Source organism: Bemisia tabaci, chromosome 4 (genome assembly GCF_918797505.1).
Source record: "Bemisia tabaci chromosome 4, PGI_BMITA_v3".
In the NCBI taxonomy this organism is placed as follows: domain Eukaryota; kingdom Metazoa; phylum Arthropoda; class Insecta; order Hemiptera; family Aleyrodidae; genus Bemisia; species Bemisia tabaci.
The window spans coordinates 61,463,342-61,489,758 of NC_092796.1; the positions used below are offsets into that span (position 1 = coordinate 61,463,342).

Below are 26,417 nucleotides of genomic sequence, written 5' to 3' on the forward strand. Positions count from 1 at the left end.
GAAAATAAGTCATTTGATAGCATGCATGGCAAAGGATGACAGCAAATGGCTTCAAAACCACGCAGAAGACATCAGGTCAGGAAATTGGGAAAATGTCCGAAAAATATTTACTTTTTATGAAGACAATCGGAAAGATCATTTTGAGGAGCAAAGAAAATTTGACACAACAACTCAAGACAAGTCAGAAACAGGATTAGACTATGTCGAAAAGAAAATAAGGATGGCAAAGAAACTCCAACACCCACCCCCAAATGAAGAAATAATAAAAAGCGTGATAAAAGGCCTCGAATCAACACTGAAAATTCCTGTGTATAATCAACACCCAAAAACGTTCACGGAGCTGCGACTAGCAGTGAAAAGGGCTCAGGACGATTCTCATATCATTAAGTCATCGGATAGCCTAATGCAACACCTCAGTAATGGCCCTGACAAAGAAACACTAAGTGCAGAGATAGATGAATTACTGGCAGAAAAGCTGAAAAAACTAGGTGTGGATGGGAGCAAACAAATCAATCAAGTTACGTTTGCTGAAAATGAACGCTCCAGACACCGTTATTCGAGGAGGGACGCCTATGAAAGGGCCAAGGAAACACGGAATTTAAGTCGAGATCGGTCAGCGCCAAGACCGCCTTACAGGGATTATAGCAGAGACAAATACTATAATAACTACAGAAATAGACGCCACAGCCGAGACCGGGATAGGTCCTACGATGCTGGACGGTTCTATAGGACGGACAGAAGTTACAGCCGAGAAAGGAGCCTGGAGAGACCACATTACAGCCGAGAAAGGAGCCTGGAGAGGCCACGTTACAGCCGAGAAAGGAGCCTGGAGAGACGACACTACAGCCGCGACAGGGGTTCACGTAGGGATGATGGAAGACGGAATTCGTACAGCGAAAGTGGCAGGAATAGGAGCCACAGTAGAGAACGGAGCATGGACAAATACAAATCTGATGAAAAGTATCAAAAATATCGCCCAAATTTTTCAGATCATAGAAGACGGCGCAGTTCTGAGGAAAGGAAGGAGTCAAAAAACTAGAAAATTCTCGCTTGATAGTGGGTCAACAAGTGAGAACGAATGAAGTTCAGACCCAAAATTTGAACAAACTAAGGGTTCAGAAGAACAAAAAGAAATTTTCCGGCATAAGCTCAGGTCTAACTTTTACGGGCAGAGTTAACAAAAAGTACATCGACATATTGAACGACACAGGCTCTAGCATTACACTGATAGATAAGAGCTTGGCACAAGACATAAAACCTCTTAGAAATAAAATCACGGTACAAGGAGCAACGGAGAAGAAAATCAAAATTCTAGGCAAGACTAGAATCAACGTGTGGATAGGAAAAGGCGTCGTGATAGCAATCATAGGACTAGTAGTCGAAAACCTGCATCATCCGATTCTATTGGGAAATGATTTCAACGTGAGATACGCGACGAAACTCAACATTCAAGAAAACTCCATGGAACTGTGGGTCAGAGGCAGGAACGTCAAAATTCAAACAAAATTGAAAGAAAAAAAGAACATCGAGTCGGTTACAGCGAAAAATCTGACAACTACTGCTCCATTAATGGGTCATGCAGTAGTTAATAACATCAAGACTAAGATTTGTTATGACACTGGCAGCTGCGCGCTCTTGGTCAGCAAGGATTATGTAGACCCCGAAAAAATAAAACCCATTGAACAAATAGAGCTAAAAACGGCAGATGCTTCACAATTAAAATTATTGGGTCAGACAGAGTTGGAGCTCATAATCGAAAACCAAAAACTCGTCACCACAGCCCTGGTCTCTGAGAACATGGTAAATTCAGTGCTTACAGGCAACTCATTCCACAAACAGTTCGTAAAATCAATCGATTTTGGGCGCCAATCCATCGATTTAAAAATTCCTAACTCCCGAAAGACCATTACAACGAACGTTTCAGCATTTGTGCAATATGCTGATACGCAAAACCATCATCGATCATCAAACAAAGTCGAAATTTCGAAGGACTGCAAAAATGAAGTCATCAATAGTACTCAGAAAAACGATGCTGAACCGCCGAAAATTTGTAGAAGTACAAACTTTAAAGGCGAATCAAATAAGGATCCTCAACCATCGAAAAGTGAAGGAGCAAAAACAACAACATCAGACGAGTGGCTGAGAAAAAACGCAGAAGCGCTGGAAATATTAAACATATCGACTGATATCTACTCCGACGAATTGCCAAGCCTGGAGGTTGAAGTACTCTCAAACCAAATAATTCCACCACTTTCCTTCAAGGCGATAAAATGTCAAATTAAAAATTATCAAGATTTTGAATTTGGAATTTTAAACTTGAAGGAAGGAGCAATCAAGTCAAAAAATCTATTCAGCCCCGAAATAGTGGTCGATATTCAAAAATTTGTGAGGATCAAAGTGAGAAACAACAAAAAAGTTCCAGTAAAACTCTTCAAAAAATACATAATTGCGGAGATAAATCCAATCGAATTTCAATACGAAGCCTCAGGAAGTGAAGAAAACGAAGAAACCGCAGCTATGACGAATACGGTAGAAGAAGGACCCACGAGAGCCAAAAACTCAGATGAAGCTAATTCAAAATCAAGCTCAGAAAAATCTCGCCTCTCTGAAATCGAATGTAATAAGGAACTAAGTAAGATACAAAAAGACCAACTGGAAAACCTCATTCTGAAATATCAAGATGTTTTTGCCTGGTCCGATACACAATTTATCGGAGGACAAGCAAACTTTGAACCTCAAAAATTAATTTTGAAAGATTCGACGCCGGTCCACAAACCTCCTTTTAGAACCGGGAAACAACAACGCGTTTTGATTAAGGAATACATAGACGAAATGCTACGTGCGCAAATCATCCGCCCGTCAACCTCAGCATATGCTTCACCGCTTATGCTGGTTTCAAAAAGAGAGGTCGGGAAATATAGACCGGTGGTTGATTTGCGTAAACTGAACGAGAAAATTCACGCGGAAACTTTCCCTCTGGTACGGGTAGATGATGTATTAAGCTGCCTAAATGGGGCACAATACATCAGCTGCTTCGATCTGGAGCAAGGATACTCCCAAATTAAACTCGATAAGGAGTCATCATCTTATTGCGCGTTCAGCACCTTTGACAATCACTATGAATTTTGCGTCCTACCACAGGGTCTATCCATCTCTCCGCTTCGATTCAGCCAGCTAATGGCGAAAGCCTTCAGTCCGATGTTATACAGGGGTGTTTTGAATTACATGGACGACTTTTACGTCTACAACACCGAAGGAGGCTTTGCAGGGCACCTTCAAAAATTGGAGGAATTTTTCAAACTTTGTAGACAAGCCAAACTCTTACTAAAACCAAAAAAGAGTCGCCTGGCCATGACAGAATGTGACGCACTCGGATTCCACATTAGTCAAAACGGAATATCTGTTTCAAAGGAGAAGACCCTGGCAATAGCAAATGCTCCACCTCCGAAAGACGTGAAAGGAGTTCGATCATTTCTGGCCGCCGCAAGCTATTATCGAACTCATATTCCTAAAATGGCTTTTTATGCAGAACCTTTAGTACAACTAACGCGGAAAAATGCTAAGTTTCATTGGGACGCCGAAAAACAAACAGCCTTTGACAATATAAAACAAGCTTTAATTTCATCTGAAGTGTTGGCTTTTTACGACCCAGAAAATACGACCCTGGAGCTCCACGCGGACGCATCACAAGTAGCAATAGGAAGTTGCCTAAATCAACGTTACGCAGATGGATCGGTGCGACCTTTAGGATATTTCTCGCGAGTGCTATCAAACAACGAATCACACTGGGGAAGCCACGAGAGAGAAATTCTGGCAATCACTTTCGGGATTGAGAAAAATAAACATTATCTGTGGAATACGCCGTTCAAAATAGTCACGGACAATCAAGCTCTGGTATACGTCAAAAATATGGAAACTCCATCGGCACGCATGCTAAAACTAATTCTCAAACTATCAGAATACAATTACACCATTAAATGGAAGAAAGGCTCGAAAAACGTAATGCCAGACTATCTGTCTCGCTACCCTCCCAATACCGAAACCATTGCTCAAGTACATGCTGTAACACGGTCAAAAGCTCAAGAAGAGACTGGAAAAATGGAACCAAAACGACTAAAAGCAGAACAGAAAAAGGATTATAAACTAAACACCCTGTATGAAGCTATCAAAAAGCCCAAAAATACAGATGCAAAAACAAAAAAGGAAGCGGAAGCATTTTACATCGAAGAAGGCATTCTGTGGAAAAAATGCTACATCAATAGTAAAGTGGCTGTGATTCCATCACACATGAAAAAAGAAGTGCTCCAAAGTATTCACGACGATCCTTTCTCAGGCCACTCCGGCATATTTAAGACCATTGAACGCGCCAGGAAAAGATTCTATTGGAAAGGAATGCATGCCGATATTAGAAAGTATGTACTATCTTGCAAAAAATGCCAGTTCGCGAAAAAACTTCAGAACCACGAAAAATATGGGAAAATCAAATCACACAAGATTCCAAATAGTGTGATGACAAAACTTGGCATCGATGCATGGGGTCCGGTCACGAAGGGATTTGACGCAGAAGGCAACGAGAAAAGATATATAATCGGCATCTGTGACTATTTTTCCAAATTTCTATGGCTGAAAAGTGTCAAAAACATAACAGCAAAATCGCTGGAAGCAGTTTTGACCGAATTTTTTGGACTTTTTGGCATACCAGTAGAGCTGGTGATGGATAATGGTAAAAATTTTGCATCGGACCTAAATAATGAATTCCTTGACCAATATGGAGTAAAAAAATCATTTACACTACCCTATTCTCCAAGAGCCAACGGATTAATAGAAAACACTTGGAAAAGTGTTGGAAATTACTTGAGAAGTTTCACACAGGAAAATCAGCAAAGTTGGCCAGAATATTTACCTGCCATCGCCGCTGCGCACAACTCGAGCACACACAAAACAACTGGTCAGAGCCCTTTTTTCCTTCTCACGGGCCAAGAATTCCAGTTACCCATCGACGCAAAAATACGCCCACACTGCGAAAATACTGAATTATTAAAGCGCCTAAGAAAACTGGATGAAATACGAGATGAAACTCTCAAAAAACTCCCAGACATCCTACAAAATCAACGTGATCAATCAAACAAAAACAGATTGGAGCCACCATTTGGAGTCGGAGACCTAGTTCTAGTTTACATGCCAGCACGGACAAAGGAATTATCGGAAAAACTGCGTATTAAATATGATGGTCCGTATGAAGTTGTTGAAAAAATATCGCGCAGCAGCTATAAATTAGACACCAAAAAGAGAGGTAAAAACAGATATTTAATTATCCAAGCGGATCGACTTAAAAAGTTCACACCGCGGTGAGTTTAGCAGCATCTCCATTTTTTTTTAAATTTTTCATCTTTGGTCCGTTTTTCTTTTTTTTTCTTCTCCTCTTGCCTCTAATCGTATCGGATTTCTTCTTAAAAAGTCTGACAACATCTCAACTGATTCTAATTAGCAATTCCTTTTTCCTGTTTATTCATCAATTGTCGATAGTGATAAGATTAGTTAGATAAAAATCAAGTTTTTTATCTATTAGGATGGGCACAGGACCGGTTAAGGCGTCACGTCGAAATGGCACGCAAAACCGGGAAAAGGACACCAACAGCGGAAGAGAGCGAGGCAACAACAGAAGAAAGACGAGGATAGAATGAAACAGAACGGAGAGTGGCTGTAAGGTTGAGATTCGGAGAACGTTTGTTAATATTTTTTAAGTAACTATTGTTACAGCTAACGGGAAAAAAAAATCATAGTTAATTTTTTTTTCAAATTTAATCTCCTTCAAAAATTGTTTTTTGGCCCCTCTCGCTCTGGTCCATTTTTAATCTCATTTTTTTTTTTTTTTGTTTTTTTTTTCTTCTCTCTTTTTCCTTTCTTTCTAAACTTCTAATTATTAACTTAGAGATGAATGCTCTCATTCGATTCTTTGCGAAATTTTTCAACTTCAATTTATTTTTTCTCTCCCTACTTCCTTTTAATCTTATTTTTTTTTCCTTCTCTCTCTCATTTTTTTTTAATTCCGATTTTATTTTCTTCTACTTTCTTGATTTTTTATCGATCTATTTTTTTTTCTTTTTCTCTTTTGTTCTTTTTTCTACTTAATCTAGGTTTTCTCGTGTTTTCCTCTATATTTCATTGATTGTTAACCGGCTGCGCGCGCGCGCGTCCTGTCTAATTTTGTTGTTGTTTAGACGCCTGTGGTTGTTTCCAGCGGAACTGTCCCTGATCGTGGAGGCATGTTAGCTTTCTTTTCGCCTTCTCGCTTCGGATTAAAATACAATCTTGTTCAAGATTGTATTTTTCCCCGGAGAGAGGAATGTGAGGAGATGCGAAAGTTTCCATAGTCAGGATCGGTCATGATCGGAAATGACCGGTCAAGTTCGCTGGATGACGATTGCAGCGTCGAATCAGAGCGGCCGGGGAGTGCGCACGCGCAGAGGAGAGGAAAGCGCGAGAGAGCTTCAGAGCAGAGCGCGAGGAGGCCCGGAGATCAGTATTGTTACGGATGCCACTTGGTGCGTGGACCTTGGTGCCACGCTCAAACCCAAGTACCTAGAGTCGTCAATACCTATTCAATGATTTTTTTCTTACCGTCAGATGCTGTTGGTCAATAATTGTTCAATGTGCTGATCTTATGCGGAATATCACGTCTAGTTAAAAACGAGTAATCTCTTTCTTTGCCCCCTCGTTTTATCCCTTTTTTTCTTCTTCCATCTGGATCTCGCAAGGAGGTTTGATCCGAGGGATATATCCCTCGCTATCGCCACCTTTTCCGAGGTCCTCCCCCCTTTGCTCTCGCGTCGGAGGTTTGATCCGAGGGATATATCCCTCGCCATCGCCTCCTTCCTCGAGGGCCTTCCCCCTTCTCCTTTACAGGATATCTTCGGAGCTGCCGCATCATTACACGTCTCTTTCCTTCACGCTATGCTCGGGTATGATACATGAAATTGTATCAATTTTTAACGAGGAATCCGAATCTGAACTTCGATTTTGGCTATCACGCGTTTTAAGTCAAATTTTCCAAATTCGAAAATCTGAAATGACTGACGTGGCTTAAAATGCCATCTCGGCTCCTGTTCGATGGATTTTCCTGAAATTCGGTGTCAGGGTATGATACATGAAATCGCATCGATTTTTTACGAGGAATCCGAATCTGAACTTCGATTTTGGGTATCACGCGTTTTAAGTAAAATTTTTCAACTTCAAAAATCCGAAATGACTGAAGTGGCTTAAAATGCCATCTCGGCTCCTGTTTGATGGATTCTCCTGAAATTCGGTGTCAGGGTATGATACATGAAATCGCATCGATTTTTTACGAGGAATCCGAATCTGAGCTTCGATTTTGGGGATCACGCGTTTTAAATCAAAATCTGTCAAAATTCAAAAAATTCAAAATTCGAAAATCCGAAATGGCTTAAAATGCTATCTCGGCCCCTGTTCGATGGATTTTTCTGAAATTCGGTGTCAGGAGGTATTTTTCGACAGGAAACTCGAATTTTTAGTCCATTTTTTAAAATTCTCAAATTCAAGATGGCGGACGTGGGCTAAAATGCTATCTTGGTTTCTGTTTGTTCGAGTCTTGTGAAACGCGGTATCACACGGTAATCTTCAACGGAAAACTCGAATTTTTAGTCAACTTTTTAAAATTCTCAACTCCAAAATGTTGGATGTGGCCTAAAATGAGCCCCGGTTCTAGCCTCAGTTTCTGTTCGTTAAAGCTTTGTGAACCGCGACATCAGGGGTACTTTTCGACGGGAAACTCGAATTTTTAGTCGATTTTTGAAAATTCTCAAATCCAAGATGGCGGACGTGGCCTAAAATGCTATGTCGGCTCCTGTTCGATGGATCTTTTTGAAACTCGGTGTCTGAGGGTATTTTTCGACCGGAAACTCGAATTTTTACTATGTTTAAAAATTCTCAAATCCAAGATGGCGGACGTGGCCTAAAATGCTATGTCGGCTCCTGTTCGATGGATTTATGGCGCCCCCTTACTACATGCCTACTCTTGTATTTCTGTACAGCCGCAAATTTAGGGTCAAGGGGCGCCTGACCGTCTATGGACCAGGTGGAGTTTTTGTCCTGAAAATTTACCTTTAGACGGCAATTCTCTTTATATTTTGTCTATGGTTTTTATGCCCACCCCCTTTCTCGCGGACTCTCTTTTCACTTTTCTTGCCTCCTTTTTCCTTCCATTTCCCCCCTTCTTCCTTGCTTTCGCTGCCCAACCTTGTTTCCTTTTCCTTTTTTCCCCTTGTCCTTTCTTCCCTTTTTTTCCTTTTCCTTTTCCCCCCTTTTTTCCCTCTCTTCTTCTTTCGTGGCGCCCCCCAAAGGCTGGCGCCCGTGTGCGCCGCACGCCCTGCACACGCCCTAAGTCCGGGCCTGCAAGAAGGTCACAGAGTTTAAGCACCAGACACTGACCTTTTTAATTTATTTTGAGTGTGCACAGAGTGAAAGGGGGTGGCCCATCGATTCAAAAGAAAATGATCAGTAGTTCACCGTATATAACCTCAAAAATAAATGAAAAAGTTGGTGTACCTCCTACTTTGGTGCTTCAACTCTGTGATCTAGTGACTATTAGTGTATTTACCGAAGGAAATACACTATTGCATTTTTTAAGTTATCTTGTGAAAGTCATTTGCCTTTCAGTGATCAATTCCTTTTCTATATCAGGGGCGCATTATAGGGTTCGTCAAAAAATGAAATATTTAAATGCTACTGTCTCTTAGCGACAGTTATGGGAAAGAATAATTTTCGCCAAAATTTGGGCTAATTTCATCAATTTTGAATGGTGCCGAAGATGATTCTAATGATGAAATTGCAATTCTCAAGTTTAGCCCTCGATTTTGCACAAAAACCCACTTATAACAACGAAACCGTGCGTTTACGTGAAAAATGCTAAATAACTAAAGTTGTGGATGGTAAGATTTTGCTCTTTTCAATCATCATTGTCAAAGATAAGAATCAAATCAAACTGAAAAATTCGCCGCAGTATTTCGTGGAAAATAAGTCCTTTATAATGGTATTTTGGAAAGCCTCAGAAATTTCGAGGACCCCAAGAAGAAAAAAATACTGCGATGAATTATCTAGATTTATTTTATTTTTTTATTTTTGACAGTGGTGTTTATCTTGAGCAAAATCATACCCACTAAAAATTTTGTCATGCGGCATTTTTCATGTAAACACGCGGTTTCGTTGTTATAGCAGGTTTTTTTTACGAAACGGAGGTGCAAACGTATAAATCATAATTTCATCGTAGAATTTACCCTGATCGATTTGCCGATGCATCGATTGCCGCCTGGGGATAAGGACTTATCAACTTTTCAATTTTTTATCGTGCCCCATGGCACACCTGTAACTTAAGAGCTTCCAATTAAAACAAGGATTAGATAGTAGAAAACTCAGGTGAATGAAAAACTCAGAGCCAATAAAAAATTAAATCCAACGATTCAATTGCTAGATTAAATATACATTAAAAAAGCTCGCTATAAAGAAGATGCCAGATTGTAATCGTCGGGAACATCTTTGACTCTTTTATATTGCTTTTTGTTTTGAAAGACTTAATCTATTGTCATGTCCTTTTATTATGAGCGTGAGTACTTGATGGAGTCAACTTCTGATTTTTTTTTCTTCAGAGATCGTTATCGTTCCAGATTTATCGAGTGAATAAAAAGTATCTGTAATAGGTAATAATATTTCTAAGTAGATCAATTCATTCTTCTCAATTATCTCAAGCTCTCTCTCTTTGATATTCCTTGACAGAATGCGGTTCGTGATTTGGGAAGGAATATATCCCCTTTTCGTGGTTCCACAATTTTGAAGAACTCCTATTCTCACATCCAGACATTTTCCATACAAGATTTAACGGGGAAACGTATTAGCGTCGCGACGAAACTGAGAGTCCTGCTTTTAAATTCTAAATGAATACCAGAGTCAGTGTTGCCGAATCAAAATTAACTCTAGTCTAAAAACCAACCATGAAGATTTAACAATGTCACATGAACAGAGAAAAGAAGGTGATTTCCCTCAGATATTTTTAGATGTGATAGTGTATATTTTGCTGTACATTAATGCTTTTAATTTATTTTTGGGGGCATCAAATTCCGTTTTTAGCCAACATGTGTCATTCTACTAGAATCTGGACATGTACGGGGCCAACTACGAATAGCTTCATCGGATAGTGACCAGTCTTACCTCCGCAAATCAGTCAGATCTATTTTGAATTTCCGGAACAGGAATTTGTCGAAGAAAAATACGTCACAGCAAACTTGGTTATTTCTTTTTTTAAAAATTATGACGTGATGGACTAATTTGAAAAAAATGAAGAAAAAAAACTACTACCATGTCTTGTTTAATTGAAAAAACAGTCGGGAGAAATTGCCTCATTACAAAGGTTTAAATTGGTTTTGCCACTTCGCGATTAGTTTTTATTCCGAGGAACAGTCGTACCTAATTGCTCATTTAGCTGTATGTAAGTTATCTTTGAAGATTAATGAAATGGAATTTTCATAGTCACTCATGTATGTCTGTAGAGTTCTCGAATAATATTAAGATTCGTGAATGCATGGGCTAAGGGAGCGTGAATAAATTCCGTATCGCACATTTTTGACATTTTTGATTTCCCCCTCCCCCGTTGTAACGCTATGTAACGCCACCCTGGACCTACCTCCCTTAATAATCACGTGGCGTTTGACCACCCCCCCCCCCCCGCCCACTAAGAGCCCAAAAATTGTGGAGGACTGTTTAATGTATAGCTGGATAAAATTTAAAGTATTTTTAATGACGGTTTGGAAACTATCGTCAAAGAAATGAGGATGATCGATCTTGAATTTTGTGCGTTTTTTTTACGAAAAGAGAGAGAGTTACGTGATACTAGCGCTGCCCTCTTTCTTGTAACGCATGCTTACATCCTCTCCTCCCTCATAGAGCGTTATTCAATTCATAAACACTCTCTACTGGTGTGATTTTTGGCAACGCATGTAGGGGCGAATAAAGTGAGTGGCGTGGAGGGTGTCGAAATATATTTCTATTATCGCAGCCGGCGTGGCGCGACGCGACGCGTAGTCCAAGAAAATTATTTGATTGCGGTGCAATCAATACGGCGGGCATTGTCTCCTACATTATTAAATTCAATCATAACACAGTTAATTTTTAACAAATTTCGCTTTCTTCGTACACTCGCTCCCGCGCTCCGTAGCATGCAAAATGGCATTTGTTCTCGTCGCATGAAAGAGTTCCCCAGAAATGAAAATCTCACCGTACTCTTTGCTTTGCCACTGAATATCCTAGTTTAAAAGCCACGCACATACTCCGCCTTATTTTTCACTCTTAGTAAGCTAATCATAATGAAAATAATGAGCTTTATGATTTTGCACACGTCATTTTTGCGTACTTTATTGCTAGCTATTCAATTACAGAATATCGAGATTAATGTCTTTTTCGTTATAAAAAGGAGAAAATGCGTGTTCTTTATCCTTATGATGCTCGGCGCATGAGAGAGGATAGCGAATGTACTAGTGCAATTCTTTTTCATCATATTTTAAAGTAAAATGTAACTATATACTTGTTTTAGATACTTAAATGCATTGATTTCCTGACCGAAAATTAGGAAATTAGAGGTTAATCGTTTTCAACCGTTGACGTTCGATGGTAAAAATATTGCCTCAAAAGCTTTTTTTACGTTCAAAACAGATCAGATGACTGATTAAATGACTTCTATCACCAATTTCTTGACAGAAGTTTCAGTTTTTTCTGTAAAATTATGCTTATGATTTACAATTGTTTGTATGCTATTCCCTCACTGAAAAATACGGTATCAGAAGTGAGATGAAAGCAATTACTTGATGGATTACTCTGCAATTATTTAGATTATTTAACAACATAGATACGACTTTATACAAAAATTTCTTTCAAAAAGCATTGAAACGGTGCTTTCCCAGCGTACATGCAGAAATCGTAACTGGTTTACTATACAGAATGAAATTTTCCTCAGTAAAAAACGATGAATTCTTTTGATGCATTTCATCATAAGCACTTTCTCCAAAAGAATGATCAAAATCTCGAAAGGGTCTGTGTCAACTGTCTCGAATAGAGTGTTAGTGACCAATCGTTCGAAAAGGAAAAACGTCATGTGAACCTTCAGGCGTTGCCAAATTCCCTTCAACAAATACAAATTGGCGGGGAAATTTGACAATATCTTTCCCCTGGTTTTTTTAAAAGAATTTTGTTCTCAATTTGATCTAAAGTTTCTGAAAATTTCAAGGCAAAATATTATAAATTTCTTAAAAAACCAATATTTTCTCAGAGGAAATTTGGCAACATGCAGAAGGCTAATACGACGTTTATCCGTAGCGCAGCAGAATGGTCCGAGCAAAATGCCGGGAAAAAGAAGTCTGTCTCGACCGGCCCCGACTATCATTCTTCTATTATTCGGAGAGAGTCGCGCTTGAGCCCCCGTAGTCTGATCTTTCTGAATAAGCGTAATCGTGCATCGAAGTTCAGGGGCTTAGGGTCCTATTTGAATAAAATGATCCAGTCCAAAAGAGTCCTGATAAAAGGATACTTTAGAAAGTTCGCGCAAAGGGCGTTGATCAAAAGTGATGAAAAACGAGCGAAATCTTGTCTCGTGTTTGCTACGTGGAGCGTTGCCGTATAATGGTCAAATAGTAGTTTAAACGCCCGAGCCCTAATTCGACAACATTTCTACGTATGATTGAATTAAAGGACAATGTAACGATTACGTGCGTTAATGTTTTTACACCAACATTTCAAAAACACGTTTCAAGCGTGAGATGAAAGAGTTCAGATTCTTATCATCATCGAATTATAACAGGGCTCTCTTTTATTGTGAATAACTCGGCGGAGTGCCATTAATAATCATCTCTAACCTTGGAGGGCATTCCTGATTTTTATCAAAGAATATTCGGAGCAATCTATGTCTGCCTCGAAATGTTTGCCTAAGTTTTTGCAGATACCGAGCACTCACTTAAATTGAAATTATCGAGGCTTTTAATGTAGGGAGGTAACTACTAATGGATTATACCCACTGATCGAAAAATTATGAGAATTAATTGGAAAATCTCTACAGCAAGTTTTTCTTAAAAAAATGTTAAGCCTTGATTCCATTTTAATACAACATGACGTCAATTGCATCAATAACCTTACATCTCGATGGACACTCTTGAACTCTGAACTCCAGAGACTCTCATAAAATTTTTCCGCTTTTTTATCTTAAAAGGGTAACAAAAGGCTGACAGTTTTCCTCCAAGTCAGTTTTAAGACAAATCAAGAATAATCAAAATTGCTGGAGATTACTGACGGTGACACTCAGAAAGCGGATGAGAAATCACCGAAAATCTTTCCGTAACGCTTTTCTTATACCACTAAGTATCCCATCCCTTGTTAAGTTGCGTAATGCTGCAGAAAATCCTCACGCAGCCCCTACGAGCGTCCATGATTTCATAGATTCAAAACTTTAAAAAAATGTTACGTTCAGCTTTTTTGCCCCTCTCAATTTGACAAGTATGCATTTGAAGTCTGATCCTTTGAAAACCTTGAATGAGGAGGATAACGACGCGACGCGGGAAGAGTTCTCTCTCTCGAATAACTTCACCTGTTGAAGATCAACATCATTTCCTTGCCGATCCCCCCCCCCCCCCCCCACCCATGAATCGGTTGGGATCCTGTGCCACTAAGCTTGGCTCCTGTCCCTCCTTCGACCGCGGTTTTTCTCTCCCCCCCCTACCCCACCACACACACACCCTCACTCACTCGAAGGGTGCTCAAAAGGTTCGTTTTTATAATTCAAAATGTATCTGATGATAGAGCTGCGCAAGATTTCATCTATGACAGTTTCATTTTGGAATGGTTGCCTACAGTAATCTCTCAGAGGATTTTCAGTTTGACTTTCATTGATTTTACCCAAGAGAGAGAGGGAAAAAGAAGAAGAAGAAGAAGAAAAAGAAAATAAGAGCAGGATAACGCATTTTGAAAATGAAAAAGAAAAGTAAACGCCTCGAAAAAACCGTTGCCCTCCTGACATATGGGCTTAATTGCACTCTGCAATGAGCCCTGCGCGGATCCGTTTTTTTCCTCCGTTCAAAGTGTGGGAAAATTGTTGAGCCATAATCCGAATTTAAATGACAATCCTCTCATGTTCATTTTTCCGACCTCCGAGATTTAGAATGTGCGGCCAGCGCGAAGCGCGCATTGGCGCCTACAAACCTAAAGGGATACTTCAAGCATTGCGCAATGCGTGAAGTATCCGTGTAGGTTTGTAGGCGCCAGTGCGCGTTTCGCGCCGGCAGCACGCCGCGCCGCTCCGAATTCTCCGGGCTCATCTCAACGTGTGTAGTTACGCTCTTTTGTCGGCTAGACAACGAAATCATACAAAACACGATTTTACGGAGTAAACTCGTGAAGCTGTAATACCGAGGCTTGAACAGTAACTCCTGGAAAGAGTGGAATTCCAACGCGTCGGATTTATGATTACGTAACTCACGCGGATTTTCAAATATTATTGCTTCATTCCATTCATTCCGAATTTTGTTACTCGCATGTATCATTGTATCACCTCTAAAATTTTCTGGAGCACAGTGCACGATTTCAAGAGAGGAACGGAAATACGAAACACCCGACCGGTGTGGAAAGGAAGAAGGATCGGGATGAGGGAGGGGGGGGGGGTCGAGGGAATAAAACAGGACGTGAAAACGAGTCGGCCGACGTTGACATATCGGTATAATACATCATAAGTTTCGTCCAGATAATTACGAGCTTACAGGTACGCCGCGGGATTCGCTCGCGGGTAAAGAGAGCCCGTGAGCGGGTTTCAATTAATTAGTCTAAAATAATCGGGCCTTGAGACGCGGAGCCGGCGAGACGCAATAACGCGACGCGACGAGACCCCCAACGGGGGGACTTTTTTACGCTCCCCCATCGGTGGTAAACTACACGACCTCATTGCGAAATTGCATCGAAAAACAGGATGGAAACTTAAGTCCGTCTCTCCTTACTGTGGGCTAATTAGTGTGATAGATAGACAAAGCCATAGACAAAGAGGATTGAGTGGAATTGGAGTGATTCTATCGGTTGTAACTGGTGGTTGTTTTAGACTAAAGGGATTTCCCCACACTGAACAAAAACTCCGGCCGTGGAAGCCGTATTTACGGGCGTAGGTCCCGGAGAAATCGAAGCTACGGCTCTAGCACCCAAACCGTAATTTGTCTTTTTAGTGCATGAGAAATTTCAACGAAAAGAGGATAAAAACTTAAGAAGGTTTTCCGCAACTCCGTGCTGGTTAGTGAAATTGAAAGATTTTGAGCGATAGAATACGAGGACCAAAGAAAAATGGAGCGATTCTATTGGTCGACTGGTGGTTGTCATGGACTAAGGGGATTTCTCCGCAACAAAATTGCACCAAAAAACAAGATGAAAACTCGGTTTTCCGCGGCTGCGGGCTGATTTTTGAAATGGATAGACAGAGTGATAGACCAAGAGGGCCAAGGAAAAATGGAGCGGTTCTATTATTGGTTGCAACTGCTGGTTGTCGCAGACTAGAAGCGGCAATGATGAACTAACTATAAGGTCTCTCGCGGGTTGCCGTTTATCATAGTCTATTACTCACCTTCTTCCATCGCGGGACAAGCTACCACCAGTAGGATCACTCCATTTTCTCTTCGACTATCATGCTCCCTGTCTATCAATGTCAGTAATCAGCCCGCTGGCACGCAGTTAAAAATTTACGTGATTTTGATTACTTTGGGTTGACTTTCCTTTGGTTGGATCAACCAAAACGATATGGTTCATCAACCGCATTTTTTGGTTATATCAACCGAAATCCTAGAATACTCGTGCTCCCACATATCGGGATCTTACAGAGAGAAATCTTACACTAAAATGTCATGAGCTGTGGCCGTCCATAAGTATACAGTAAACTTTTGAAAAGAAAACATGTAAAGTTATTTTCTAGGTCATACCTTGTCTAGTGGCCCGTTGGGAATAGATCATTGGCAGCAAATATCTCCAAATTAATCAGGTGAGAACACCTTACATCGACGATAGTAATAATTGTCCTGGCATCGATCGCTGGTACCCCTTGTTTCATCAATCTGAACGATACCCCTCTTTTTGAAAATCGGTTTAAGCTTCACCGTATAAGTTAGAGGAATGGAATTTACAAGGTACCGGGCTGCAAACATCTTCATCAACCCCCTTGACACGAAAACAGATTATCCGTCGTTGAGCGGTGCAGCCATGGAGCCGATGCTGATGAGACCCGGAGGGGGGGGGGGGGGAGAAGGGGGCTTGGTTCACGGCTCAGTGCGCTTAGGGAGCTATCCATAAAATCATGACGTGGATCCACGAGTGCGCCACTACGCTCGAAATATGAGAATCGATCCGGTTCATGGAAAAACGAGCACAGTCTTCCGAAAAAGCTCACTCACTCTCTTCGTTTGAAAGTAAAAAAAAATTTACCTCGTTTTCATTCATGCGAATACCTCCGGAGGTGGAGAGTTTATTTTTTATTTTTTGTCTTTTTTTAAAGAAAAAAGTCGGATTTGTCCGTTTCCGCGAAATTTTTGACATACATTTAAATAAATAATAATATTAAAAAACCCCGTTTCTCCGCTCACTTATTTTGATCATGATCATCTACTTTGCAGTTTTTCCTAAAAGAGTTTGCATTTTCTCTCCTGTGACTGTAAACTAAACGCTCTACATCACGCAGTTCTTTATTTTCTTGAATAACGCACGTATCCAGCAAAGACAACAACATCAATATTATTACTCTTTTAAGCTTAAAAAACAGGCACATGTAAAATTTTACTAGTCGTGGGGCCCCCTTTACTTAGCAATATTTTTAAGCTCATATTTAATGCACAATATTTTCGACTGACCGATGTAAACCATTTTATGTTTTAAGATTCAAGCACCATTCAAGGGGAATTATATTTTTCATTCGTGCACAGAGAAATAATTTTTATAAAAATGAGAAAATAAAAAACGGTAAGTAAAGTTTTATCTCGTATCTGCGAATTTTACTCAAAGAACAAGAAAAGGAGAATGCTAGGTGGGATTTTCGGAGCTGCTGGTTGTTTATTCATGAGAGAGGGTTGAAGCAGTATACAGCGGAGTGATGGTAAACAAAGACCAACGGTAGGAGTGAAAATCAACACAAAATTGTATGAATAACTCTTTGACAACACATGGAGAGTGCTAAATTGCCGGAGCTTAAACAAATACGATGAAGCGAACATCGATTGTCCTCACCTTTGAGCCGATGGAGCTCGCCTCTCCTCGTCCAAAAGGATTCACCAATCGAATTCAAGCGCAGTGCGACAACTCAATTAAGGCTGTTTGTTTTCTTAACCTATATCACGGTTAATCAACCAAAGTCAACTCGGCATTTAACGACGAATGAAAAAAAGCCATTATATAGCACTTCTTTCTTTTGAATCTCCATCCACAGACATTACACATTTTTCTCGCGAGGAGAAATGTGCCAATGATACGTAGTATAATTTGTGTTGGATTGTAGGTATATTATTTTAGGCGCCTTAACAATACAAAGCCGTTAATATCTTAAAAAATAGAGATCAATACAGGAAGAGGATAATCAAAAGTGAAAAAAGGGGGGAAAAGGAATAAGAAAATAGAAAATACGATATTTGCAAACCATAAATATAAAATAAGACGAGAAAAGAATGAATTAAATTTGGAGATTATTTATTTAAAAAAGAAAGAGACAGATGAAAAAAATGTCGTAAGCATAGTACTAAAATCAGGAAAAGGAGGGAAAAGTTTTGATCTGAATTGTTGGTAATCAGGAGATGAACATGAGAAAGTATGACAAAAATTTTAAGGATGATTACTTAATCGGTGATTTCAGAATTTGATAACATTCATTTTTAAAGTGGAGTCTCCTCCACTAGCATGGTAATCGTAACATCGCCTTTAACGTAAGACATTTGATGTCCTCTTTGCTTTTCTTTTTATACCGTGAATGCATATTAAAACGCGTTTGTTCACGTTGCAAGACGAGGATTATTAAAGGTAGAAAAATATGAAGACCATTAGTGGACTTGGGTTGAGTTTTTCCACTTTGAAACACTACGCTCAGTTATAAAAGTTGTGCACTTGCAGACCCTCGCTCCTCTCCAGTTAAACAGTGTTGACAGACTGGTAAAAAAAATGAAGAAATATTTTTGGAATGGTTTTGTCACCGATAATTTGAAAACATTTTCTGGGCTGAGAAATTGATACTGAATAGCATTGTAACTCACGTGGCGAATGACTGAGGGTCCAGGGGGCGCAGCCCCTTGGCCAGCCGTGACAGACGCGCTAGCGCGTCCAGGACGGCTAGTATTGAATAAATTTAACATTTAACAAAGAAAAAGTACATGGAGTTTTGCCAAGAAACGGCAAGCGTTGCTACCTGTGGTTGGCTAATTGGATAATCTTACCTCTCTGATATTACAGGCATTGACAATTTTTGCTTGTTTTCTGCGTATCGACCGCACGTTTACTTGCATCATCGGTACTCTCGTATCAGGAAGTTATATTTGAAATAAATTCAATGGACCATTATTTTTTTTTATTTTTGTCTTTTTATGCCAATTAATACAACGCCAATTACTTGAACAGCAAAGACATTTCCGAAAAATTTACCTGATGTTATTTCCTTTAATCTGTGAAATAGCATTTCGTCTTGCCTTTAAAATCAAGTTAATCATTTCGACGGGGGAGTGTACATAAGTCATCAAATGTAAAACATAAAACAGTTTTATTCCTATAGAGGCAAAGCAAAGGTCATTCCTGAATAATCTAACCCTACAGGATGTGGGTAATTTGTTTAAATTCAGCAGCGGGGCTTTGGGCTGATTTTCTGTGGCGTGCTTAAACGAAGTTACCTGACGTCATTACTATATGCTCTGTGACCCCCCAAACTCTCATTTTATGTCACAGTTTTTTCTAACATTCTAATGAACCGATCATTTGTATTCGTTCTGAAGATCTTTCGGGCCGATTTTCATGATTTTACAGCCATCGATTTCCGGAACTCTTCAGATAAACCCAATTCAGCGTGACTCACGAGGCCGCCAAGCGCTTCCTGAGGGTTGGGCCGCTTAACCGCCATGGAACGTACCCCTAGTATTGAATAAGCCCAAGAATTTGGAGATCAGGCTGTTTAGGTGAGAGTGCGAAAAGGTGAGGAAAAATCAACAAAGAGGAGTGACGCCCTCTTTTAAGTGGATTATAATAATAGGCCACTCGAGGTGGAGAAACTAATAACATTCAAATTTTGAGAATCCGGTCTACGCGGCGCGGCGCAGCGATAACGGCACACTTACTCACGACCCACTCAGCCCTCATTCGCCGAGTGATATAATAACACCTTCTGATTTATCTCTTCATGAGTATTACTTTGTGCCCCGCACTTTCTTTTGCGCTGGCTTTCGTTTTCTTCTTCCTCTGTTTTTATTGACAGATAGCGTGACCGAGGCGAATCCGTTAGGGGCTTTTTTCGTCGGTGTTAGGGTAGACATCCATGGGTGTGGTACATTCTCGCGGGTATTTATAATACAGGGCTGTGGCTCCCAGCCCGGACTTAACAACGTATATTCTGTTGGACAAATCGTTGTCTGGGCCTAATTCCTCGGCCTGTCACGCATACTCATCTTTCTCGCTCTCTATTTTCTCTTTGTCTTTCCGCGTTGCTTTTAACGAGGCCAAATTTGGAGCTCTCTCTACGCTTTGCTTTGGCTCCCAGGAATATCGACGCTGTAAGTCGGCAATCACATAACTCGGTTTGCGACGTCTCAGACCTTCTGTCATACTTGATTTTTTAAACGGAAAACTACTCAACGGCAATCCTTTAAAACTGTCGTGATTTTTCTTCTGTAAGCGAAACAAATGCGAAATGGAATGATGTCAATTTGCCTTCTTCTAAAACAATAACGTAGAGGCGGAAATTTTTAGGCACCGCAAACGAGATATGTGATTGCGGACTTACGCCGTCGATATGCTATCACCGCAATATTTTAGAGGGTATAATTTCGATCGACATAAATTTATCAAAAAATGAAACGTGAACCGATCTACAGCCACTCGATCGACAACTAATTAAAACCCCTATTGTCGCATCGATTGACCTTAATCGATCGAAAAATAAAAAAGTAAATTGATCAAAAGCGACTTAAGAGACACCTATTTCATGGGAAAACTTCAAGCAATTAATGGTGTTGTCGATTAATTCATAGGTTTGTCTATCGATTCATGGGTTTATCGATTGATTTGTGGGTTTGTCGATTGATTCACGGATTTTCACTTTAACCTTAACTTTCTCAAACTTCAATTATAAGAGACACCTCAACGCTTGTTGATGACGGCGCAGAGCTACGACTATTCGTACTTAATGGATGTCCGCGTTGCGTCTCTGCAAAATTGAAGGCGCTACGGCGCAACGCGTGGACTCGCTATGCTCCGCTCTAAGCTGCCAATGAGTGTCGCTCAGATTTGGCACAGTATAGTTAAAAAACGAGGCCCGATTACGTCCCTCCTATCTCAAGCTGTGTTGACACTAGTTTTTTTTATTCTTATTTTTTTCAATTTGATGTCTGATTCTTTTTTGCGATGTATTTGTAGACCTAAATATACAGCGTGTAAGTATGAAAACTTGAAAATCCACGATAGAAAATTATTTTGAGTAATAACGTCGAAGTACAAATTCACAGGGTGGATTTCAGTCCTTTTTAACGCGTTCATCGTTATTTTTTGGAGGGTTTTATCTTTTAAATGGCTATTCATCTATGTGTACCTTTTGTGTACAACAGATTCATCTGACAAGATTTCATGTCATTTCATGATACGCATTTAATAGAATTTAATGAAATTTCATATCTCTAAAACATACCGACTGAAGCCAGAAATTCCATGAACGGCTTACTCTCTGACCGTTGAAGTCAATACGTATGCCCTTGCTTTTGCGGTGAAGGCGGGTATCAGGGCAAGCCGCGGGCCCGTTGCCAATTTTCCCCACTGCAAGAGACTCTTTCATCAAGAGAAATTTCGATTTGACAAAGATATAAACACTGAAAAAATAGGATATGCAGTTACGGAACGTACAAAAGAATGGATTAATTGTTCGTAGAGGATAATATCTAAAGCAAAAATCTTTAATTTTTTAAAAGCCGATCTCCCATAGCATTAAGCGGCTAACGTTCATACTTGATTTAGAGCGGATTTTTATTTCGTGGCTTAGTGTGAGGGCTGGTGATATCAACAATAATGTTCGACTGAAAATAACTATTATTAACTTGTTTTTAATGACAAGATGTAGCAAAATTTCACAATGCGTCGCTCCTTCTAACAAGGGCGTATCTCTATTGCCGGGTGAGCGCTGAAAAGCATGGAGATATATGGAGAACAAGGCTCACGTGGATATTGAGATACGCCCTTATGTCAGAGGACGACGAATTGGTCTCCATAAAAATTGTGAGTCTGGTTGCGTAACAAAACACAATACATCCCGTTTTACATGGGTACAAGGGTACATTTGCCCTATTAAAAATGTGTCAAAGTCGGTGTGTGTGTTAAATTATTTTCCCAATTATACTTCCGAGAAATTTCAAAGTTTCTCAAAAATCCTCATCGTTGACACCATTTGTCTTGAGTTTCTTGAATTGGCGTCACAAATCTCTACTTCAGTGTTCAGCTTCTCGTCTCATTGATTTCACAATCGTCACACATATTCACTCTGACACCATTCAAATCTTAATCTATAGCTCTTCTATAATCCATAATCATAATCATATCATAATCAATCATCATAAGTCATCATCATCTATTCATAATCAATCATCATAAGTCATCATCATCTATAATCATATCCGTAACACGTAATGCATAACGTCTGGCGCGCGAAGCGCTTAAGCGGTCAGGGGGCATAGCCCCATAGTTATAATTTAAAACGAACTGATCTCCACTTGAATTACCTGAAAAGCTTGAGCAATGCTTTTAAAAAAACTTTTTTGTGTCCAGCCTGACTGGATACGCGAAGAAAGACACTATCGTAGCCTCGGTTTATTTCCCCCTTATTTATTTTTTGTCGTCTTGCTCATTATTTTTTTAACTTACAGTGTGTGGATTGTAAATTAGAACTTAAGAGTTCACAGTCCGGCAGCATTTAATGCTCAGAAAGTTTGTTTCGAATTTGAAACTAAGGCTTGATGATTTCAACAGAAGGTAACACGTCATTAGCTCTGCTCGGCACAGTGCCTTTCCCACTGAAGTCGATTTCGGATGAAGTCTTTTCTTTGAGCTCCACACCTCATGTTACGCAGCCTGACATTTAAGTGGCGCATTTCTCAAACTTATTTGAAAGCCGGAGAAATTATAAGTATGGGCCTTTAAAATTCACTGAAGTTTCAGAATCCCAGCCGAAAACAGAAAAGCCTGCGTTTTTCAGAGCTTTCAAAATTAGCTTTTGAGAACAATAATTTTGATGAATGGGATACAGGATACACCTACATTGACATGTATGTGACCGTTTTTTTGCTTGGCTCGTTGTTGAAAAAGTTTGTATTCTGTTCATTTGTCACCTTCTTTTGATAAATCAGGTCTTGCAGTCAAATTTTGACGGTGAAACTCCCAAACCATGTATCTCGGTGTGCGACGTTGCCTGCTTTCAGACGTATTTTATTTTTTGAGCAGAAAAACTGTTCAACGGCAATCTTGAAAAACCATTTTTAAAAACCACCATGATTTTTCTTCTCTATGCGTAGAAATTTCTGTGAAAACTTCAAGGAATGATATTGATTCGTTCACCTGTTTAAAAATAAAATTGGAGCGGGAAATTCAAAATCACCGCAAACGAGATACATGGTCTGATGGTCGGATATGTTTACTAATTAGGGCTCAGCATTTTAATTAGGAAGAGGAACACTGAATATTTATTTATAACAATTTAAATTTCTTCGAATAATTGTAACCCTTTTAATAGTTTAATTTTGATTATTGATCGAGTTTTCCTTCGTTGTTTTAGGTCCTGATTGGTGGGGTCGTTTCAACCCAAACTGGAACCTATGTTTCAAAGGAGCAAGGCAGTCACCGATCAATTTAGATCCGAAGAAATTGCTTTTTGATCCTAATCTAGGTCAAATTTATGTAGATACTCACCGGGTAAGTCACTGTGATATTATTATCTCTGATCCACTTAAAGTATCAGATTCATATATACTATACCATATAGCCTATACGGTAGAAGAAGAGCTCAATGAACCCAAAATATCACAGTAATTTCTTAACAATGATCTCTATCCAAAATAATAGTGTGGGCTCAGCACTAATCTACCAACCTATCATCATGTATTTATACTGAAAAGAATGGTGATATATTAAAGAAATGTTTGCACTTAAGTGCACTCTAGTTTAATTTTGAATTCTTTTCCATTCTTTGACTCTCATTTGAATTGTTTTCTTGAAAGGTTGGTGTGAACAATTCATATAATATAGATGTTTGAATTTAAATATTTTTCAGATTGATGGAAAAATGATCAATACTGGTCATAGCATTATTTTTCAAGCTGGTAATGATTCCCACGTGGCTGTGAACATAACCGGAGGACCCCTCTCCTATAGATATCGCTTCCATGAAATTCATATTCACTATGGAATGAAAGACGACAAAGGCTCAGAGCATGCTATAAATGGCTACGTCTTTCCGGCTGAGGTAAATTTCAATCTCTTTTCTCTTTTTGAGTAATTTTCTTTTGTTTCATCCAAACAATCGACAAGATTTATGTCTCGCTTTCTCCGCTCTCACACTCTTTCTTTCTCTACCCCTGCCCCAGGCAGATTTTATCCGGAGTTATCAAACTAATAACCAAATTATAGTTAGAAAGTCTTGTAGGTGCTCATCTATATAATAAATGGAATTATTGCGGCCAGAGATTTGTGAGCACTGATGTTTTGTAAGTAAGATAAAATTGAAGACGTACAGAATCCGGAAGAGAAAATTATATGATTTGGCAAACCGTAAAGTAGATACCCTGAAAAAAAGTTACGAGCTGTATAGACATACCGTCCGTTCCTGGCTCAAAGGCCAAAAGTTCCGAGTGCTGGAGACGTAGCTTCAACTGGTCCGGGTGCTACGCCCGGAACTTTCGGGCTCTGAGCCCGGAACGCGGACGGTATGTCTACATAACCCGTAAGTACGGCTTCCACAGCGGGAGTTGTTTTTTCAGTGTACGAACTTACCTTAAAATTTACAAAACTGGTTGTATATTTTCTTTTGTATTCCGTATTTTTTGTACTCGGGAATATTTGAAATCCCTTTCAAGGATCCAATTCCAAAGTTATACTGCTGAATTTTACTAAAGGTTTACAAAACTCGCCAATTTGATGCTATTCCGAGGACTTCCTTAAACCTCCCTTAATCACATGGTAACCCAAGTGGAGCCTCCTGAGGAAAGAAGCTGTTTTAGAACGACCATGAGTCCGACCCCGAGGGAGGGCGTGAGGATTTTTTACCCAAAACGCAGGAAACCTCCTCTGCCGTGCTAAGGAAGAACGCCGTATGAGCCTTCAGACGTTGCCAAGTTTCCTCCGATGAAAACCAAATTAACTGGGAAAATTGCAAAGATTATTTTTAAATTTTTTAAACGATTTTCTACGCAATTTAATCTAAAATATCCGAAAACATTAAGGAAAAATTTGTATGAATGTTGTCAAAAATACATAGTTCATCACGGGAAATTTGGCAACTCTCGAATGTTCATACGGCGTCCTTCCTTAACACGCCAGTCTCATGCTCACACATGCAGAGGTAGATTCACACACGACGGGTGAATCTTTGAAAAATGGCAACAGCGGCCGAGTAATAAACGGCCCGGTAACGGCTCGTCCCGGCGCGGTAGTTGGAGGGAGGCCGAGACCTTGAGCCCGGGTCCGGGGGCGCGAAGACACGAGGACCGAAAATAAGAAGACCTTTGGATTTAATTACGAATTAAAGTTAATTTCGTCGAGTTTCGGGCTAAATAATGAAGTTGAGGGCCGTAAATCAGACCGGAGCCGGGAAGCTCCTGCCCCGCGCACGACGATCCCACGGTCGCGGTTAAGTTAACACCGAGCTACCGGCTGATTCCACACTACATACTTCACCCCTTCCCGCCCCCACCCCCACCCCCGGTCATCCCCCATTCTTCGCCTTCCGCAACACTCGCATTCACACTCATTAAGTATGAATCTAAATTCTAGGCCAAGCTAACGACGCTCTCCTCGGCCGAAGCTCATAAATAAGAGCAATCACAGCCTGGAAATTAAACGATTACTTAGGGCGAGTTTCGCGGAAAATATGTCTATGTGTTGGCTCTAATTGCGGCCCCGAGGGAACTGCCTCGTGTCCGATCGAAATGTGTGCTGCATTCGACATTTACTCTTAGTTCAGTATCGTATATACGCGCTCCGCTGATTTGAGGAAATTTTTGAGGGGGAAAAAGGTCGAACTCAAGTAACTTTTTCAACGCAATAGACAGGGATTTAGCTAGGAAGAAAAACACTCAAATACTTGAATCTGAGGTCGCATAACTTACGGTCAACGTCTGTGTCCATCACCTCTGTAACTCACCTCGAAAAACATGAGAAAGGAAGACAAAAGAAAAGAAAGCAAAATAGCTAAAGTTCTCAATGCTTTTTAGCATAACTTTCATGGATCAAACTGAATTTCACGCCAAATAAGTTTAAACACCTTTAGAATACGACAGAAGGTCTGACATCCTGATTCTTGCATTTACTTCTTATGCTAAAATGACGTCAGATGATCTTCTGTCGCAGTCTGAAATGGGTGCGTAAATTTCTTTGGCGTGGACTCAAACCAGACAATATTAACCACGTGTTCATATAAGGATCCAAAGGCGGGGGGGGGGGGGATCGGAGGCCCCCCACCGTCTGCCCGAAAAAAGGAGGGAGAAAAAGGAAAGAAAGGAAGGAGAAAGCGACTGAGGAAAAAAGGAGGAAGGACGCTTTAATTTGGGAAATATTCATGGCGAAATTGACTCCAACTCGCATTAAATGGTCTAAAATTTCGGAAATTTCCTTGCATGCGGAAGCCCCCCAGTCCCTACTTCCACGCGTTTGAAGAGTCTAAATTTGCATATGTGTGCGCTTGGGATAGTTTGTAATCTAGTTCCCTATCAACAAAAATATCAGTTACTTTTTCTTACCACGTAAGATTCAATCACTAAACGCTATCAAAATTGCTAATGTGCAGCGTTTTTAGTCCTTCTCTTTCATTCAATTTTACCGGAAAACTTTGAAGCGCCGCGCCTCGAGGCGACTGGGTGGTTCGCAAAATCACCTGTCAAATACCGTGGCAAGCAGTCGGTTCTCTGCTT

The 26,417-nt window shown here is 40.1% G+C and overlaps 1 protein-coding gene across 1 annotated transcript in view; it reads left to right on the plus strand.

The window, feature by feature from the left end:
• LOC109031788 (carbonic anhydrase-related protein 10) overlaps positions 1-26,417 on the plus strand; it is a 115,977-nt gene that overhangs the window by 43,361 nt on the left and 46,199 nt on the right. The window contains exons 4-5 of the mRNA XM_019043540.2: positions 23,069-23,205; positions 23,564-23,755. Coding sequence (XP_018899085.1) covers positions 23,069-23,205; positions 23,564-23,755 — 329 coding nt within the window. The remainder of the gene's footprint in view (positions 1-23,068; positions 23,206-23,563; positions 23,756-26,417) is intronic.